We start from the raw sequence: 20,133 nt of genomic DNA, 5'->3' as shown, positions 1-20,133 counted from the left end.
AACGCTTGGAGTTATGAAACTTGGTCTTATGATATTTTGGTTTTAATTTACTTGGACATAATTTTACTTGGAGTTATGAAATGTTGTATTTAAAAGTACTTGGAGTTATGAAAACTTGGAGTTATGAACCTCACCCTTACTGGAGAGAAAAAATGTCAAACTGTCAATCGTGGGACGTGAGTGGTGAGTGAGATTTTCAATTACCAAAGTATTTAATTCTTTTTGTCTATGGTATGAGATAGAATAGGAGATCGTTAGTTATACCTTTTGTATTTCAATCCCACAAAATAATTATATTAAGATTTCTTATTCACAGAACTATTTCTGTACTATTTGATATCACGATTGAACAAATACAACAAAACAATATATTAGGAACATTCGTAAAAAAAATTATAATTTTCAAAAACCGCATTCTAATTAAAAAATTTCACAGAATCAAAGTGTTCAAAAAATATCACAATTAATGTTATCAACTCCGGTTAATCAATCCTAGAAAAAAATACAGTTGAACTTCGATAACAAGTAAGTTAGCATTTTCAAATCACCCCTAAAAACCTCGATAACAAGTCGTCAATAATCCCAATGAGTCTTGCTATCCCGTTTAAGAAACACAACAAATTTACAATTGACCTAGTGAAGGGATAAAAGCCCTTTGCGTGTGCAGGATCTCCCCCCCCCTCCCCCACATGACCATGCACTACCCTTACACAGTATCGTGTAGCCCTTCTGCGGTCAAGGTACAGTACATCGATGTCACCCCAATGCCGACCTAGTTAGCAAATTGCTTTCCAATTCGGAAATTAGACTTTTTACCTTGGGGAGGCAATAATGGATAGTTTATCAGTATCGTCCTTCGTTCTACTTTTGGCTTTGTGATCGTCGGTGCGTGTCTAGGGAATAGACAATTTTTATCTAAGCCAGTTTTATGGGTCAACGTTTCTAAAAAGCTCTTTAAGCTGGAAACGGAGAACATCTTATAAGCATTGTTAATTTAAAATACCGGTACGCAATAATTTTCCAAATTTGTTCGTGATTAATATCATTTTGTCACGTTATATTGTATACAGTATTTTACATAAATAAATACCTTTCATCAATGTACACTAATTGAAATGAAAAAATAAATACACAGTGATTTGAATTTAGTATTGCGATGGGGAGTAATATCTAACACATAGGCTAAATGAATTTTATGACTGAAATATATATTAGGCATTTTGTTCTACGTGAACACATTTAAATTTAAAACGACAAAATTCGCCAGATAGTTTTAAATAAATCAATGACATCTATGTTTAAAATACACAATCAAGGCAAATTTTTGTAACCAAAACATGGAAAATAGATACATTACTAATTAGTTAGAGAATATAGCAGCATGACGAAAATAATATAGTTCATACCATGTACTGTACCAAAACAGCATTTTAGACCTTAACTAATTTTTACTAAACTTGATTGATTAAGAAGATAATTTGAAAAATTACGAACATGATTTACTAAAGTGATTACAATAAGTTTTCGTGTCGATAAAAAAGATCCAATTTACTAATCATGGTAGTGGTGTACTTTGTCAAAAACGCTAACGCTAAACAAAAATTCCCCCAAATGACATCCACGCTGTAGAAAATCCCACAACACATTTCGGGAAACAAAATAAATCTCATACTATAAATATTTAGTAGTATAAATTATGGCTTCTTGTAGGCCTACATTCTACCAGTCTCTGATAGTTTCTTGGCATCCATCCAAGACCACGTGTTACTAAAGTAGCCAATAGTGTGTTTGTTGATTCACTAGTGATAGTCGCATATTCGGCAGTTTGTGTGTGTGAACGGAAGTGACGTCACATTAGCCTCGGCCATGATGATGTCACGAGTTAAGACACAACAATGTACAGGGTGTCTCACATTGTTGTACCAAAACCAAGAGTTCAATGGGTTGCAGTATTCCTCCCTGAGTGTTTTTTCAATGATAATTTAATTATTCTTTAGTTAATATTCTGATAGAGTACAGTAACTTGAAAGTGGGCCTACATAAACAATTACAGTCAAAACAGCTGTTTCCTTACATTGTTGAATAAAGCTTTTTGACGGTTCGAAACTGGACCCAGCTGTTCCTGATCATTGGGTTTTAAATAAATGATCCTGACTAATGAAACAGCTGATCTTAGTCAGTAACAAAGCTACACAGGTCATCACACACCATTCTACACTCATCTTTCACTCATATTTGGGTTAAAATACGCACCTAGGTGGCGTCCCCATCTCAATGATTGATAATTGATAAAATTAAGACTAACTTGTTTAAGCTTTTTGACTATATAGACTGTTTTAAATATCTGGAATCTGGATAACTCTAGCCCTACACACGATTTCGGTGTACTGTGTAATATTTACAATTACATATTTTATCAAGTATATGTATTTATATGTATTTTGGAATTAAAACATCATTAATCTTGAATTTCTGTTGCTCATGAATTAAACAAAGGAGCTTTTTTGGTCCTCTTCAGCCTTTCAAGTGAAACTTATAAAAACTATGGACCGACCCTCTTTTGATTCTTTTTATAGTTTCTAATTTCTTCCTTTTCTCAAGTACAATTATATTTGGTGAAAATTGGCAATACACTATAGCCAATGTAGCATGAGTAATTTGGAAATTCCACTTTCAATCATTTATTTCTAATTATTGCCTGTTGCTTGAAATTTAAGAAATACTTAACAAAAGTGCTTGTTAAATAATTTGGGAGTTCAAATAATTTTGTGGTCTTAAACTAAACTTTTAGGAGGAGAAACAGGTTACAAAATAACTTCTGCTGGTTATAGAAATCGAGCTTCTGAAATTTTAAATGAGGCTAATAATGTCTTTTCACATGATTGTTTATTTAGGTTGGGTACAATACTAAATAATTTTTTTCTGTTCGATTGTTGTAAAGCTGGGTTTTCCTAGGCGCGGAAGCGGAGAGAGGAACGCGGAGAGCGGAAAATAGATTAACATCCGTTGTTCCGCTCCACCCCTAGGAAAACAGTATCATTAAATTGCCTAAGACAAGTGGAGTCCGCTCTCCGTGGTACTCTCTCCGCGCCTAGGAAAACCCGGCTTAAGATTTAAAAAAAATTATGAAACCATTTTTTTACATATAGACAAAAAAGTAACACCATCTATTACAGAGCTATTTTACATTACATGAAACTGTTTTAACAGGCAGAATATTTTAAATCAATTTCTCATTGTGGGGGAAGTGATATCAAAACAGTAAAAATTCTCATTGCTATTAGACCCATAATTTGTTTTCTACGCAAAATCTACACATGTTAGTACTGTGAATCAACAAGTCGTGTAGCCTAATTTTTACTGTCAAAGACTGGCAAGATTTCAACCCAAGAAAGCGCCTATCACTAAAACAGCCTAACCAAAGTACTTAGAAGAAACAACACCACCTCCTTGAAGTTCAACGTCAAACAGAATATTAACAATATTTAAACATGAACTTTAATAAGATAAAGATAACAGTGAGGCAACTCAGATATAAGCTTTCACAAAAAAATAGATTGTTAAAATGATTCAACAATTGTTATATAACTATGAAGTAATCATAATTATCTCAAAGCCAAACCTAGTCCTAGATAGATTAACATTTTTACATTTCACCCACACCATTTTATTCTCTAAACATGCCGATATATGAAGAAGATAAGAAAAACAAAATTATTAAGACAAAAGAATTTAATATTAAAGCATGGTTTTGCATAGGTTTGGTGACAAAACTTGGGATTAAAGGCATTTCAATTTATTACCGGTACCATACTTTTTCCCCTTTAGAAGAATCTCCAAACAGGAGGAGTAATAGATCAGCAAATATTCATCAAAACAATCCGAGAAAGTTCTCGTTTTTAGGAATCAAAGTGAATTTTCTTAAAGGATTGGCAGCAAATTTCATCCAATTGGATTGTAATAATAATTTATTTAAAAAATGATTCAAACACATTTTCTTCATAGGAATCATTTTATAGCTCTCCTCCATAGCCTATGGAGATTTCATCAAATTCTCCTGAAAAGGGGAATTGTCACGAATTTCCATTGTAGGGTAGTAGCTAGAAATTTACTCTTTTAACCATGGCAGATTCTCCTTGTAACATGCAAGTTTAAAGACATTTTTCTAGACAATCTGTTCAACTATTCACAAATAGGTAGGCCTACTTAAAGAAACTACTAATTATTATGTATTAAACCATTTTAAAAAGCAATTTCTCAGCCTCAAAGCATTACTCTTCTTTTCTCCGCTTTCAGAATTTAAATTTTGTGACGCAGCAATTAATAGAACATGTTTACTTTGAGCTGATTGCAAGATTGACACCAATCATTTGGTCACTTACAATTAAATCCTTGATTGGTTTAAGACGCAGACTAATTGTTTCCTCATTAAGTAGCTGTTTCAATTTCCAATTACCTCTGGGTTTCCCTTACGATATTTAGGCACATGCTCTCTAATAGTTCAAGGTTCTGTGTGGGACTTAATTGCCAATCGTTGGTAATTAATTCAGATTTCTAGTTAGACAGACTTTCCATCCAATGCCACAATTTAGTGCAAGTAGACAAATTGTCGCGGCTTGTTTTAATAAAGTGGACGCATTTAGTGCAAGTAGACAAATTGTCGCGGCTTGTTTTAATAAAGTGGACGCGTTATTTTAGTCATTTAGAAAGTTGTTTAAGTTTATTTACTTGCTCTAAAATCATCATGCCTTTAACTTGAAGTGACGACAATAATGTTCCCGTGACCGGAGCCTATGAATAATTTTCCACAATCACAATAATTAACTTAAAAGCGATACCTAATGTTTCAATGACCACAGGGCATGAACAAGAATACAAGAGGAACAACATGAATGTCCACAAAACCATGAGAAAAGGTCACTATATTACCGCGATAACATTGCAACCGATTAGGCGATGGCAGGGCCGAATTAAGCAAGAAGACAAATTAACCGAGGTCTAATTAGCAAAGTTCTACTGTACTGCATGTAGATTTGCACTCTCCCTAAGAGAAAAAAAGGTACAGAGGAAACCTGTCTGTGTAACTTGTTTGATATGCTACAACCGTGCGCTTTCATCTCTAGTAGGTAGGTATTGCAGAGCAGAAAATAGCCCGAGTGGCGAGCACTGTGAGGAAATTCTCATCGCACAGGGTCTTCCTCCAGCGCGAGCATTGTAAATTAGTACATGAAGGCAAAGGGGCGGTGTTGGACTTTGCCCTGCACACCAGCGACTAGTGCTAACAAAAGACAATACTTAAATGTGCCATTGAATTTTTGCTCTGTACCGGTACCTACCTTACTCCTCTGTAGGCCCTAGCTCTCCTTAACTTACTCAACCACACTCAAAAAGTTCCGGTTCCGTCAGGGCCGATTTAGGTACCGAATAGGCACGTGCTTAGGGCGCGAGGCAATTGGCTTTTTCGGGGGGCGCCAAAAAGTGGAAAGTAAAATATTGGGTGATTGTATTTGCTTACGATCGCGTTAAATTTCTGATAATCCCTCGCGGCCGTGTAGACATCGTAATCTCTTCCGTGATTGTGGAAAAATTCTACTATTTTCCACGGTCGTGTAGACATAATTATCGTCTTCCATGACCGCGGTAATAAATGAACATATCACACGGTCGTGAGGAGATTCATCGTCTAACCGTGAATGTGGCAAAATTCTTATCTTTTCCCATGGTCGTGTGGACATCTATTATCGTCTTGCACGATTGCGGTCAAATTCTGATCACCCCTCGTGGCGGTGAACACATCGCTACATCGTCCCTCACGGTCTTATGGACATAGTAATCGCCTCCAGCGATTGTGGCAAAATGGTTATCTTCTCCCCCGGTTTGTGGAGATCATCATCGTCTTCCGCAAATGAAGCAAATTTCTCATCTTTTTCCATTGTCTTTTGGAAATTTATCGTGTTGCGCGATCACAGCATTATTAATTCTGATCATCCCTCGCGGCCGTGTGGAAATCATTGTACATCATCCTCAGTCATGTAGATATTGTAATCGCCTCCCACGGTCGTGAAGCCATTGTAATCGGCCCCTGCAATTGCGGCGAAATGTTATTCGTATCCCGCAATCCTGTGGATATCATCATCGTCTTCCGCGATCTCGGCAGAATTCTTGCTGTTTCCCAAGTCCGTGTGGACATTATCGTCATCTTCTGTGATCGCGGAAATATTCAAATCACCCCTCGCGGCTCCGTATAGATATCATTATCGTCTTCTGCGATCGCGGAAAATTCTAATCATCCCTTGTATCCGTGTGTAGACATATTATCAGTCTCGGATACGTCACTGTTGTCATGCTCGATTGCAGTAAATTGGAAATTCTAGGTAGAAATACAAAATTCATGCTTCCCGGATTGCCCGGTCAGTGGATAACCTGTTATATATAATGCAAGGGGCGCTACTGTTTGTTGTGCTTAGGGCGCTGACAGGGTCAAAAACAGGCCTGAGTTCCGTATAAGTCAAAACCTAAGATAAGCTAAGTTATTCTGACAACCTAGGAACAAATCAAATAAGTTTTTAACTTAGGCCAATCTAGGCTTTTAGAACATTGATTATAGTTTCGACAATTTGATTTATAATTTAATACCGTTAGGCCCAGACTTTGTTGGTTTGATGATCGCAAGGCCTAGTAAACAATAACTTAAGTTACCTCTGTATTTAAGACCACCTTTCATTTATGGGGATAAGTAGTTTTTGTAAATAATTCATTTAATATAAGTTGGTCTTTTCTAGTTCTTAAAATTCACTAATTCATAGGCTACGAGTATATTTTCCCCCATGTTTTGGAAATACTGTAGTCCTAGGCTGGGCCTAATTTAAAAAATAGGCTAGGCTAGTTAATTTTTGTTTACCTTTACGTCTTCCAAATGGTCCTGCAAAAGTTGTGTTCTTGCCGATTATGTTGTCATCGATGTATTTGATGAGTTTAGTAGAGTCTTCTTTCTTCACAAGGGTTTGGGACTTCAATTTACTACTCTTTATGGCATAGTCTTCAGGTAAGGCATAAAACTTTCTACTGCCGAAACTTTTCTTAACAGCTGACATTATTACACAAGAACGGCGTGGCATTCATTCACAATTAATTTACACAATATTCTATTAGAAAAAGAAACTAGGGTAAAATTATTAGCCCAGAAGGGCGTAATCCCATGTAAACAGATAACCCAACCTCAAAATGAGTTCTCTGATTATCACAAAAAAACTCAAAGGCGTTTAATATGACACAACACAACACTACTTGAGTTTATTCACTTCCACACTGCTTTCTGCTACAAACGCTAGCGCAGCTGAACGCGTCACGGAACGAACTGGACTGGAATCTTGGAAACTCGGAACACCGAACTGAATTCTTTTCTCTAGCAGTATTACCAACTGCCGTTGCATCGTTTCGCTCAGCATAATTTCCCATCAACACTTAAAAAATCCCTCTCAAATCATCTATACCTTGCATAGCAGTATACTTTATTTAGTTATTATATTATACATCTCCCACAATTATTCTATGTAAAATCTAGTCTTTAGCATTGACAATAGACAATAGACAATAGACAATAGACAAGTTTATTAGTCATTAATTAATTCACAAGAATTACAATAGACATCGTCAATTTAAACAATAGAAACATTATTTATAAACAACTATAAAATTTAAGTCTTTGTTTACAAATTGTAAATTGAAGAAATCACTTAACTTGTACATAGGATTAGCTTTACACCAAGAGAGCAGTTTTTTTGAAAATTCATTTAAGGGCAATGCACGAAAATCAACTGGAAACATGTTAAATATTTTGATCCCCAAGTGGGTATGATAGTTTTGAGATCTAGACAGTCTTACTCTACTTACATCAATAAAATTTCTATTTCTAGTTAAGTGGCTATGGACATTTCCTCTTAAAACATGTTTGTTTGAGTTCTTTTTCACAAAAATGGAGACTTCATAAATATACAGATTTACAACAGTTAATATACTAGATTCTATGAACAGAGATTTACAATGGTCTAATCTTTTGGCACCAGTAACAATTCTAATGACTTTTTTCTGTATCAATAACACCTTACCAATACCAACTCCATTACCCCAAATCACAATACCAAATCTTATGATGCTCTCAAAAAATGCAAAATAGGCTAATTTCAAATAGCTATTAGTGACATGATTCCTTAAACTGCTTAATAAACATTTGACTCTGGATAACCTTGTACAGATAAAATCAATATGATGCTGCCAAGACAGCCTATTGTCAATATATATACCTAAAAGCTTAACAGAACTAAAATCACAGATGTCATGGGTTGAAACCAATAAATTGTCAGTTTTGTCAACATTTAAAAGCAAGCCATTTGCAGAGAACCACTCTGTCGATTCACCTAAGGCATTTTCTGATAGGCAGTGCAACTGCCCTAAGTCACTGTGGCTACAGAACAGTGTTGTGTCGTCTGCATAGATTGTGACATCACTACAAGAAACATTAACAGATAGATCATTCATAAGTATTAAAAATAAGATGGGGCCCAAAATTGAACCTTGCGGAACTCCAAAATTAACATGAGTGACTTGCGATGTAATACCATTGACCTCAACCATTTGCCTACGATTACTAAGATATGACACAAATAAATCTAATTCACAGCCTTGAAAACCATAATGAGCTAATTTGTCTACAAGAATGGGATGATTAACACAGTCAAACGCTTTACTCAGATCACATAAGGTGATCTGAGCAAAGCACCTATCCTCTAAAGCGTTAAAAAGATTATTTACAACATGATCCACCGCTAAAGTTGATGAAAGACCTAACCTATAAGCAAATTGACAGTTACTAAACAGATTACTATGTTCAAAAAAATTACATACCTGGTTTTTGACTATTTTTTCCATAACTTTAGCCATTGTAGAAATACATGAAATGGGTCGGTAACTGCTAGGCAAATTTTTGTCCCCTTTTTTGTACACCGGGACAACCCTTGACAATTTCATAAAAGATGGAAAAACACCCTCTACGAGACAGCGATTTATACAATAAGTGAAAGGACTTAAAATAACAGAACAAACATTTTTCAATAAATTACTCGTTAACCCATACGCATCTCTAGTATCAGAATTTTTTAACGACACAATCACATTTAAAACATCTAATTCTGATACCATTGTGAATTTAAAATCAAACACAGGTTGAGCACTTTTTGCCACCATTTGATGAGCATTGCTTTTTGACACATTCACTTTCTCACAGATTTCTTCCACCGCCGTGGAGAAGTAGGAGCTGTAGTCATCAGGGGATAGCGCTGACATATTTTTCTGCGTGGACCTCCCAGCAGCTGAGTTAATTACCGACCAAGCAGTCTTGCACTTATTGGTAGACCTCTCGATGAGTTCTTCGTTTTTTCTCTTCTTTGCTTCTCGGATAGCAGTGCGATACTTGCCCTTTAGATTTTTAGATAAAAAAAGAATGTCCTCATTACCATACATTTTATACACATCTTGATAAAACAGTATTAATTTTTTCATTTTTTCCAGCTCTGGGGTGTACCAGTTAACTTTATTTTTGAGAGTTCTATTTTTAAACACCTTCTTCTTCACCAAAGGAAAACAATCATTAAAATTAGAGAAAAAACAGTCCCAGAACAGATTGAAACATTCTTCAGCAGATAAATTAGGGTCAAAAACCAAGTCCCAACTGACAGTGCTAAGGTTCATAATAAGGTTATCAACCATAACAGGCGTGAATCTTCTGGTCCATACTTCGCCGTCTTTCTGAAGTTGACGTTCCGCAGAAATTTGAGAATGTTCCAGTATTAACGCATCATGGTCCCCTAACAACGGGTTTACAACACTTATTTTATAGTCTGAAGAATTAACATTGGTTAGAACATTGTCAAGACACGCTGCGCCTCTAGTAGGTTTGTCATTTGCACAAAAAAGATTAAACTGTCTAAGTATATTCAAAAAGTTTGTAACACTAGGCTTTACAGCAGTGATGTCAAAGTCCGCATTGAAATCACCACCAATCATGAGTTTACTCGTACTTCCCCTACTAACTAGGAAAGCTAGCATATCTTCCAAAGACCGCAAGAAAATGTCTACATTACCCATAGGCGATCTATATAATGACACAACAATTAGGTTAAAATGAGGTAGTTCAACCGCAGTGACTTCAAAGTCAAGTTCTAAACAAAATTGATTCAAATCAATTTTTTTAAACAGAATGTCCTTTGCAACAAGTATTCCAACTCCACCTCTTGATAGATTGAAACGACAAAAATTGTTTCCTAATAGGTAACCACTCGGTATATAAAATTCAGCTTCATCATTTCTTAAAAAATGTTCACAGAGGCAAGCAACATTAATGTCACAGTCATTCATAAAAAGCTCCAAATCACCAAGTTTACATTTAAGACCCTGTATGTTTACTGATAGTAGCTTGATAACTTGATTTATTTTGGGTGATCCCTGGTTTCTATAGTCCTGTTTGATACTGGGCCTAAAAAATTTTCTTGACCAGCCCTATCCCAACGGTTTGTCCTAGGGGGGCGATATCTCCCAATCTTACTCCCTACGGGCCAGAGGTTAGGATGCATGAATTCCTCACCAAGATCGAAAGGTACACCTACCTTGAAAGAGCGATAACTGTCATACCTTGACACTATAATTTGACACTGAAAATTGGCATTTTCTTTTAAACTTCTCAAATATTTTAAGATTGAGTCCGAAGTTACCGAAATGTCCATGCCTGTCAGAAAAAGCCACATCATTCTCTGAGCTGGTTTAAGCAAATTGTCTTCACTTACCTCTTGAGTCCCATGCACAACTTTATTTCTTATAGTAGGCCTACCTTTTACAGCCTCGTTGTAAGCCTTGGGCTTCGACATACCATGAGCATGAGCCTTATCCTCAGAATCCATAGGCCTAACTATGGTTTCAGATTTCTTCTCATTAATGGTTGCTGGATACTTTCTATTATTAAAGCGCCTTTTATTATTTCTGACTTCTGTCCAGTCAGAAGAGTTGGTATAAATTCTACTTTTGTTTGAATAAGAACAATTTTCTCGTTGTTGGTTATGTCTCGAATATTTTGGGTTTCTAGAATGCAAGTCACCGACTTTAGGTTGCAATAATTGCAAGTCTCCGTCAACGCCAACTAAATTATTTGTTAATTCATCTTTGCCATTGCATAGAGCATTGGAAGTCATTGGTTCACCGATCGTTTGATCGAAAGTCATATCGTCGACAGCGTTTTTTGCACTCTGCCGGAGAGAGGAAGAGGAAGAACCACAAAACCCTGAAACTGAAATGTTCGGCATTGCTAATTCCTGTTTACTCCCGTCTGCAGACGACAGTGACAGTATTGTATTGCTTAACCTTAAATTTCCATCAGCTAAAGAGTCCATTCGCTTATTTAGTTCTAAATTGTCATTTATCACTCCTTTTACAAGCCCCACTAAGTTGTCAACAATTGATCTCAAATTTAACAAATCGTCCGTATCCCACACTTTAGTGACTAACCTGTCTATCTTCAGCACACAGTTTGAGCAGTACCACTTAATGTCTTCTTGTATCTCATTAATAAGCTCATATCTCGTATCTGATACATTTACACATGATGGATGAAACCATAATTTACAAAATCCATCACAAAATAGTCCTTTTCCATCACTAGGAATCACAACTTTACATACAGCACAAGGGGCGTCCTCACTCTCCTCCACCATCTTGCCAACTCAAAATACACACAAAAAAGATTATAAATAGATATTGATATCAAAGATTAGTTTCAGTTTCTTATGTGATCAGAAAATTCAAATCAATGAATGTACTAAAGTGTTTTGTTTAGTAACTCAGGGGCGCGGTTTTTCTAGTAAACAAATCATACTAGTTGTCAAAAAGTGCACCTGAGCTGGAAGCCTATAGATTCAAGTCCCCTTCAGCTACGTGATATTGAGCAGATAAATGGATGGGCATCGCCATAAGCTCATGGTTCACAATTGCCTCCGGAATTCTAAATGTCAAAACTAAGAAAAGGTCTCCAAGACAAAAAATCTCAATTTTGGATCAAAAGTGTAATTAATCTGTCTATTCAGGCCCCTTCGGCTCCACATGTGGTGCAGACCCTACTAGAACCGTACCTACTAGTAGGCTTCTGTTTTTGGAGGGGGGGGGGTCGGGTACAGAATACCCCCTCAAACTAAAATTCAGCCACGTAGCCCATGTTCATTTGGATACTTCAACAAGAAACATTCTATAAATAAACCTACCTCAACTATATCACAGAGGTACCTAGTTAGTATGAGAGCTAAAAAATGACATTTTCTTGTCGCAGGAAAGTAACAGTAGCTATATCACCAGGGATTTTTTTTTATTTTCAAAATAGTGTTACTTAATAACATTAAATTAAAGGTGTATATTTTTTATTTGATTTTGTATAAAATTATAAAAATGTGTATGAGGCTGTGATATCAGTATAGCCAGCCTTGTATAAATAACAAGCTTTTTACTGTTGTTTATCATAGCAACCATTGGAAAGTCAAAGTAGCAAGCAGGCAAGCAGGTGGACTTATTGAGGATCATCTGCAGTTTAGTTGCCATAACAACCACACAAGAGTTGTTTATATTTTGTTTTGAAATGTCAAATTCGTAGCTAGCCAAACCGTTGAGAACAAAGTCTGATAATCAATAAAACCTCACAAATCCTCATTGAAAATCAGTTTGCTGTAGATCAAACAAAAACTTCTATCCACTGTACCTGGAACTTGTTTATCAAATTCAAAACTTCTTGTTTACAGTACCTACAATGCTTAACTTCCAAGTTACATTACCTCAAGATTTGAAAGAGGCAGCTAGAATTGAAAAAGCAAGACAGAATGAAGAAGAAAGAAAAGCAAGGATTTTCAATTCAAGACAGCGTTTGATTGGTGTTAGTAGTTTGGGTGTTCTTAATGTTGTTTTGCACCCCTCTTAACTTAATTTATTTTCACTTGTTTTGGGACTTTAATTGGAGACAAAAATAGTTGATTCCATCTTTGCTACTCCAAAGAAAAGAGTTCATTAGTTTTTTCTTCAAATTACTCCAAAATAATCTGTACTACCAGTGGTTGAGGTTTTAATTTTTAAATATGTTATAGGTAGATCTTGAAGGACTCAAGAAGCAGATAGAAGAAAAGAAAACACGGGAGGAGGAAGAGAGAAAAATAGAAGAAGCTTATGTAAAGAAACAAATTAGAGATAGTGAAATAGCAAAACGTCTGGAAAGTCAAATTGAAGAGGTAAGCATCATATGGGATCTAAAGTTTGAGACACACCATCTAAGGAAATATATATAAAACTCACAAATATCTTCAAGGCTTGATTTCTTAAAAGTTAAGTAACCCAAACTAAAACCAATCAAACTTACAATCTAGCTAAGAAATTTGTATCTTTATTCCCCCTTGTGTAGCATCTTGAGGGGATCTTATGAATTATCACAAGTTCTTGACTCTGGGATAACTCCAAGAAAATACCTTCATACTTTTTTGCATTGGACCATCTTAACCCTTTCCACTCGGATTAGTTGACCCCTTGTTGTCCCATACGCTTGCATTTATTGCCATGCAAAAAAACATGTTTTAAGTTTTGTGTACATATACTGACTAAAATAAATTATTTGTTGTACTTGAGGGCTTGATTCTTATTCAGCATAAAATTGTACACAAGTAAAACAAAATATCAAAATAAATATACCCATAAAATATTTTTTGTGTGGTCATAATATAAAAAAAAGCAAAATAAAATGTACAAAATATTTTTTAGGAGGCTTTTTAAAAAACGTTAACACATTTTCAGGATTTGTAAAACACTTTATCAACATTAGATATCTAGTTGCCAATTCAAATCAGCCATTACAAGAAGGATTAGGTGTATTTTTAATGAAAAAATGCATTTTCAAACTTAGATTTTTTGGTGATTTTGGTCGTCATGGTTACTATTTACACTTCTCTATTCTTTAATCCACAGCTGACTAAATAAACTTACAATTATTTTTCAAGCTACCAAAGACATGTAAAATGAATAAGGAAATCATAAAGTTTGTATTCAACACAAATTCAAAACATGCAAACACTATATAAAAGGGATTTATTAATAAAAAGCCGATGCTGAAAATGTCGCGGCGGCCGCGACATACGAGTGGAACGGTCAGACGTGAATGTCGCGGTAGCGGCGACATACGAGTGGAAAGGGTTAAACTGTCAATATTTGTTATTTGTAATCCTTGTATCGGTGTACTTGTACAAAGAAGTGCCATCCAAAGCCAAAGTATTCTCTAGCCAGAGTGTTCTCTTTCTGTGCAGAACAGACGCAGATTGAACGAGGATGTCAACGAGTTTCGCAAACAGTACCAACGGGCGGAAGATCGTAGAGAGTTTGACCTCTACGACCCTGACGGACTGAAGAAGAGTTTGCCCTGTCGTCTTCTCGATGATGACCCTCGTCTCAGTATTTCTTCAGCTCAGAAGTGTGTTTTGTATCTTTAGTGCAATTTTAATAAAATTTTACTTTGCGAATAACATTGGATGGCTTGAGGATCGTATTAAAATTAATCTGAGTGGGAATATTGGTTAAAACAGAGAATGGGCCCTTGGTCCTATTCTTGCGTTTGTTCATAATTAATTATTGCGGTGATTGGTCACTTTAAACTGCTGCCTCACTGAATCCACACTAGCTTAAAAAGCCAAATGGTGACAATTACATTTCCTTAGTGGTTTTTATCAAAATTTCTGTGTAATTGAATTAGGTAGTTTACATAAATCAGTCAACACTTTCAAATTTTATTAGTGTAGGCCTACTTTTGCCTTATTTTAAATTAGCGAGTTTTCAATCTCCGATAAATAAACAATTACCTACGGTATTTTATCAACATAGAAACTATTAACTCAAGGGAAATTAAATTAAACAACAGTTGTACCTACTAATTATCACTTTTTTAAAAGAATTTTTTTTTAATTGCAGTGCTAGATATATAAAAAAGTGTGATAAAGAACTTAGACACAGCATGGGAATTAACAGTAAAACATGAAATATCAATAGGAAACTTACACAATATATAATAACCTGGAGGACCCTTGACAAGTTATCATACAGTAGTTATTTATCGTTAAAATTACTATTATATCCAATATTACTTAATTTACTAATGCAAATTTATTATATTAGTTTGATATTTACCAGGTTTGAAGGGGAGGACCTCGCTACCGAGGCTCGTAAAAAGATACAAACCGAGCAACAGAAGGCGTGGCTCGAACAACAGATGTTGGAGCGATGTCGCGCCGACAAGGAGCGAGAAGTAGCTGAGAATGTTTACCACGAGGCACTGGTCGCACGAGACCAACGCACAATGCAGCTTGATGCCATGGAGCGAGAGTGCAAGCGGCGTCTTGAGTTGGCGAACGTTCGCTTCAACCAGGCTCTGGTAGGCTTACTGTTGGATCTTTTTAAACATTCTTTGTTCAAGTCATCTTTGTTCAAGTCAAATTATTGACTTGAAAAAGTATTTTGGGTCTTTAAACCAGTACAAAGTTAAGAATAACATGAAGAAGTTTGTCAACAATTGAAATATTCCAAGTTAATTGAACTCTGTGAATAGTAGAGAATGCTCTTTTATCTGTCGTCTAACTACACATTTCATCCTTAGTCGTTACTGGTTAAGAAAAAAAAAAACTCAGTTCATCATAAAGAGAAATGTGTAGTTGCATGGCATGTGTTGATAAATCACTATTAATAAGTACCTGGGGACCGAGCTTTGCTCGGGGATCTTCATCACTATACTCTGAGAGTATTATACAAAACCACAAACAAAATTAAGATTGTGATTTTTTCTCTAAATATTTTCAGGCCGCAGAGCAAGAAACGAAGTGTCGTATGCAGCAGATGCGTGACATGGAGGATCAACGCGCAGAGATATACAACGCGATCACGAGCGACTTTCTGACGGAGAACCCTAATCTCCGTTCCAGCAACCTAGGACCAGGACGAATCAACACCGCGTTCTACAAGGGAATGACGGACGCAGAGAAAGAAGAGATACGGCAGACGAACCTGCGGCTCATAGAAGAGAACAAGGTTAGATTAAAAAACATACTCACACAAATGTATTCACTGTATTGGTTGTTACTATTTGTTGAATACTGACTTACGCCATGGCCACTTGTACCCAAGTTGGTACTTGGCCTCGCCAACACATCGCCAGTTCTCTCGGTCTAAATCTTCCTCTACTAGTCTCATCTTTTCCATATATTTTCGGACTTGATCCCACCACCTGACCTTTGGTTTTCCAACTGGTCTCCTTCCCCTCGAAGAGAAGAAATAGAAATAGAAATAACGCAAGATTTGAACAAAAGAAAAATAGCTTAAAATAACCAAAACAAATAAGTAGGCCTAATAAGTTTTGTTAAAAAGATCCTCTGCAACAGTTTCAAACAATTGCCTTCACATGAAAGGCCTTTTTTACTGTCAATAGTAGGTACATCGGCGTTAAGAGTTCAAATCCCTCCAAATCACCAATGTCCTTTAGCTGTTTGACAATGCGTTTACCCTGATGTTCAGAGCCTTCAGCGTTCACTTGTCAAGTAAAAAGATTGGTCTTCTAGGTCAGGTTTGCTATCTCTCTAATAGAGATCGTACTCTACAAAATTTGTCTAAATAGCTTCCAAACCATGTTCTTCAGGATTAGCAACACCTTCATACCATTCCACGGTCTAAAAAGTAAGAGTTTATAACGTTTCTTCTATTACTTACCAACATAGAAATGTATTTGATTTCAGCGCCGTCAAGAAGAAGAAGCCAAAAGAGAAGCCGATTGGTTGGAAATTACTAACGGAATCGCAAGATCCGTGAATCTTAAGGATCGGGAGATAATGAAAAAACAAAGGTTAGTTCAGTTATAGACTAAAGATATTCCCTAATAGATGTATCATCCTTTTGGATCCAGGTGGTGAAGGGGGAGCGAGCTGGTCTATGGTTAGATTGTGGGGCTCGGAGCCCGAGGTCCTGGGTTAAAATCCTGCCAATCACCAATGGATTTCATAGTATGATAATGCTGCGACCTAGGACTAGCCTGAAGTAATGTGTAAGAACAGTTCTGGGCTAGAACCTAGCGTCCTAGGATGTGAAGGTGGGATAGAAAAAGTTAATCAGGTGAGGACAATTTTTGGGTATGTTTCTGTTTCTGATAATGCTTGAGGGTGTAGACTTTATATATTGTTATGTATCAAGAAATAAGTCCATATGTTTTATTTATAACATCTGTCAGATGACTGTTTATATTATTATGTTTTGTTTACTTTTTAGTTTAGTCTGATTTGTGAGTTCAATAAATTCAGTTGTGTTAATTATGTTTTAATTTACTAAACTGGCGACGAGGATAATTGGATAATGGATCTCAATAAGCCTGATCGCTTTGACCCCCATACAAATCCTGCAAGTGTCGCACAGCGTTGGGGTACATGGATTAAGCAATTTGAGAGGTATGCTTTAGCTGCAGACATTACCAGTGATGTAAGGAAAACTGCACTAGTACTTAATCTAGCTGGTGAGGAAGTGGAAAACGAAACAACCCTGGTCTCGTCTCCACATAGATTTCGCTGGGCCCTTCCAAAACAAGTTGTTTTTGATTGTTGTCGATTCTTTCAGCAAATGGTTAGAAGTAGTTTTGGTGCCTTCTACAGATTCAAGATCAACTATAAAGGTCCTCAGAAGCCTTTTCGCAACACATGGTGTTCCAGACACAATAGTATCTGATAACGGGTCGGCTTTCACTTCACAAGAATTTCGATCGTTTAATGAAAGCAATGGCATCCGCCACGTCGTGGTTGCACCATACCATCCGTCATCGAATGGTCAGGCAGAAAGGATGGTCCAAACGACAAAAAATTCTTTGCGACGAATACTTCAAGGAGATTGGCAAAAAAGACTGGCTCAGTTCCTAATATCATCTCATATAACGCCAAATTGTTCTACTAATATGTCACCGAGTGAACTGCTGTTCGGAAGGCGTATTAGAACCATCTTAGACAGAGTTCACCCAGATTATTCTTCAAGTGACAAAGAAGAGAAAATCTTGGATAAAGCGCTTCACGATTACCAACAGTCACCTCAGAGGAAATTTAAAGAAAATGACTCCGTATTTGCAAGAAACTATAATCAGCGAGGACCAAAGTGGATTCCTGCTAAAGTCACTAGAATAACCGGGCCGCTGAGCTACCATTTGATAACAAAAGAAGGCATTGAAATACGACGTCATATTGACCAATTGAGACCTCGCTCAGAAACATCAAAAGCATCTACTAACTCACACTTGGATAATCCTGAATCTCCAGTAAACCCACCATTCCACCCACTACTCCAGAATCCTATTCAAATGAGAACACCAGAAGCACATCATATCACTCCAGTGCAACCACCATCAATGGTTCGCAATCCTATTATGATGAGAACACCAGACGTACAACCAATGCGACCATCAGTGATGCAACAATCTCGCAATTCATTTAGTGGTATAGAAGGTTCAATTAACCCTCATCAAGAAGATGCTGGTTTCAACGTTTCTGGTTTAATTCAAGACTCCACTAGCATGAGCACGAGTCCACAACCTGTTCGGTCACGTGTCTCTAGATCAAACTCCCAAAACACTTCAATGAGCATGAGTCCTCGACCTGTTCGTATCCGTCGACCACCGGCATATCTGAAGGACTACCTAACGGGGGGAGGAGTGTTATGTATCAAGAAATAAGTCCATATGTTTTATTTATAACATCTGTCAGATGACTGTTTATATTATTATGTTTTGTTTACTTTTTAGTTTAGTCTGATTTGTGAGTTCAATAAATTCAGTTGTGTTAATTATGTTTTAATTTACTAAATATATCTTTCACCAAATTTTAAGTTCTTATGAGCAAGTAGAGATATGTACAGTAGACTCCCTCTTATCCGGACTCCCCGGGACCGGGGCCAGTCTGGATAGCGGTTTTCCGGTTAAACCGACGTCCCCAAAACTCGTTAAAACGGACCTTTAAATGCATACTGTTTAAGCCAATAATGATTATTTAGACATGTGATCACTGATCTCAAATCTTTCCCACGAGAACAGTTGTTTCAGTACTGCCCACTTCCTGCCGATCTAGTCCGGTTAAACCGATATGCTGATAAAAATTGTCCGGTTAAAGTGATGTCATTTCTGCCAAGTGTAGTCCGGTTAAAAGGTGTCCGGATAAGAGGGAGTCTACTGTATTTGAAAACCAATGATTGTTCTCTGATTGTATACTCATAGAGCATTTAGGCACTTGCTATAAATATTAACCATAAAAAAAGAAACATTTGGTCTACTTTTATGTTGCTAGTCAGAAACTAAAAATTAAAAGCCTCAGACTTTTACAATAGGATGAAAAGTATACTGGCAGTTTCCAAAGCTAATGGTTTGTTGCTAAGTATTTTAGATTCTGTTGAAGAAGTCATAATGAATCGAGTCAGTGGAAATTTAACACTTCAATACAAATTTAACAATAAACAGTTTTTAATTTCAAATTTTTGTTACAGAGAGATGGAAAGAGAAGTGAGGGAACAAAATCGTATCTTAGACTGCGAACACAAGCGACATCGCGAATACATCGACAAAGTCGTATACACTAACACTCCAACTTCGGCGTACTTTGAACAATTTAACACTACAAGCCGTTAATTTCATGTTTCACACCATCACGATCATATAAACATTTGTGAGATAACTTTGGTGTGACAATTGCGATTGAACGTTTTGCACGTAGCTGTTTACTTCTAAATCAATTGTATGGTGCACTGTATGATGGATCTGCTTTTACTTACAATTTTTAATAAAGCTTGCTAATATATCATTTTGGTTTCTTAATATTATTTTTCATAAGATCCCAAAGTACAATAGAACACGGACCTAAATATTTTGGAATTAGACTCAAATCAACTTTTTATCACACAAAAATTTGAGTTATTTAGTTGCGTACTTATTCGTATAACAAGTTGATTAATTTAATTAGTGATAACTGCTTCCCTGGTTATCTGTTAGCTCAAAAAGTTGCTGCTTCA

At 36.3% G+C, this 20,133-nt stretch overlaps 1 protein-coding gene across 1 annotated transcript; it reads left to right on the top strand.

Moving 5' to 3' along the window:
• Nucleotides 1-12,621: 12,621 nt before the first annotated feature.
• On the top strand, nt 12,622-19,925 carry LOC128986452 (RIB43A-like with coiled-coils protein 2). Its single transcript, XM_054406829.1, has 7 exons — nt 12,622-12,961; nt 13,170-13,310; nt 14,373-14,536; nt 15,250-15,490; nt 15,913-16,140; nt 16,842-16,948; nt 19,612-19,925. The coding sequence occupies exons 1-7, from the start codon at nt 12,839-12,841 to the stop codon at nt 19,751-19,753; spliced, it is 1,146 nt and encodes a 381-aa protein (XP_054262804.1). The 5' UTR covers nt 12,622-12,838; the 3' UTR covers nt 19,754-19,925.
• The last annotated feature ends 208 nt before the right edge of the window (nt 19,926-20,133 follow it).

The sequence above is a fragment of the Macrosteles quadrilineatus genome, unplaced genomic scaffold, assembly GCF_028750875.1.
Source record: "Macrosteles quadrilineatus isolate MER2022 unplaced genomic scaffold, UCM_ALF_1.0 Scaffold_2__2_contigs__length_208266976, whole genome shotgun sequence".
In the NCBI taxonomy this organism is placed as follows: Eukaryota; Metazoa; Arthropoda; class Insecta; order Hemiptera; family Cicadellidae; genus Macrosteles; species Macrosteles quadrilineatus.
Note: the sequence above shows the minus strand (reverse complement) of the source record. Positions and strands in the feature narration are given on the sequence as shown.

Bases quoted from the DNA above. Each gene is read 5' to 3' on its own strand.
- LOC128986452 (XM_054406829.1), top strand. From the start codon at position 12,839: ATGCTTAACTTCCAAGTTACATTACCTCAAGATTTGAAAGAGGCAGCT. The intron at 12,962-13,169 runs GTTAGTAGTTTG...AATATGTTATAG, and splicing joins CAAGACAGCGTTTGATTGGT to GTAGATCTTGAAGGACTCAA. The intron at 16,141-16,841 runs GTTAGATTAAAA...ATTTGATTTCAG, and splicing joins GGCTCATAGAAGAGAACAAG to CGCCGTCAAGAAGAAGAAGC.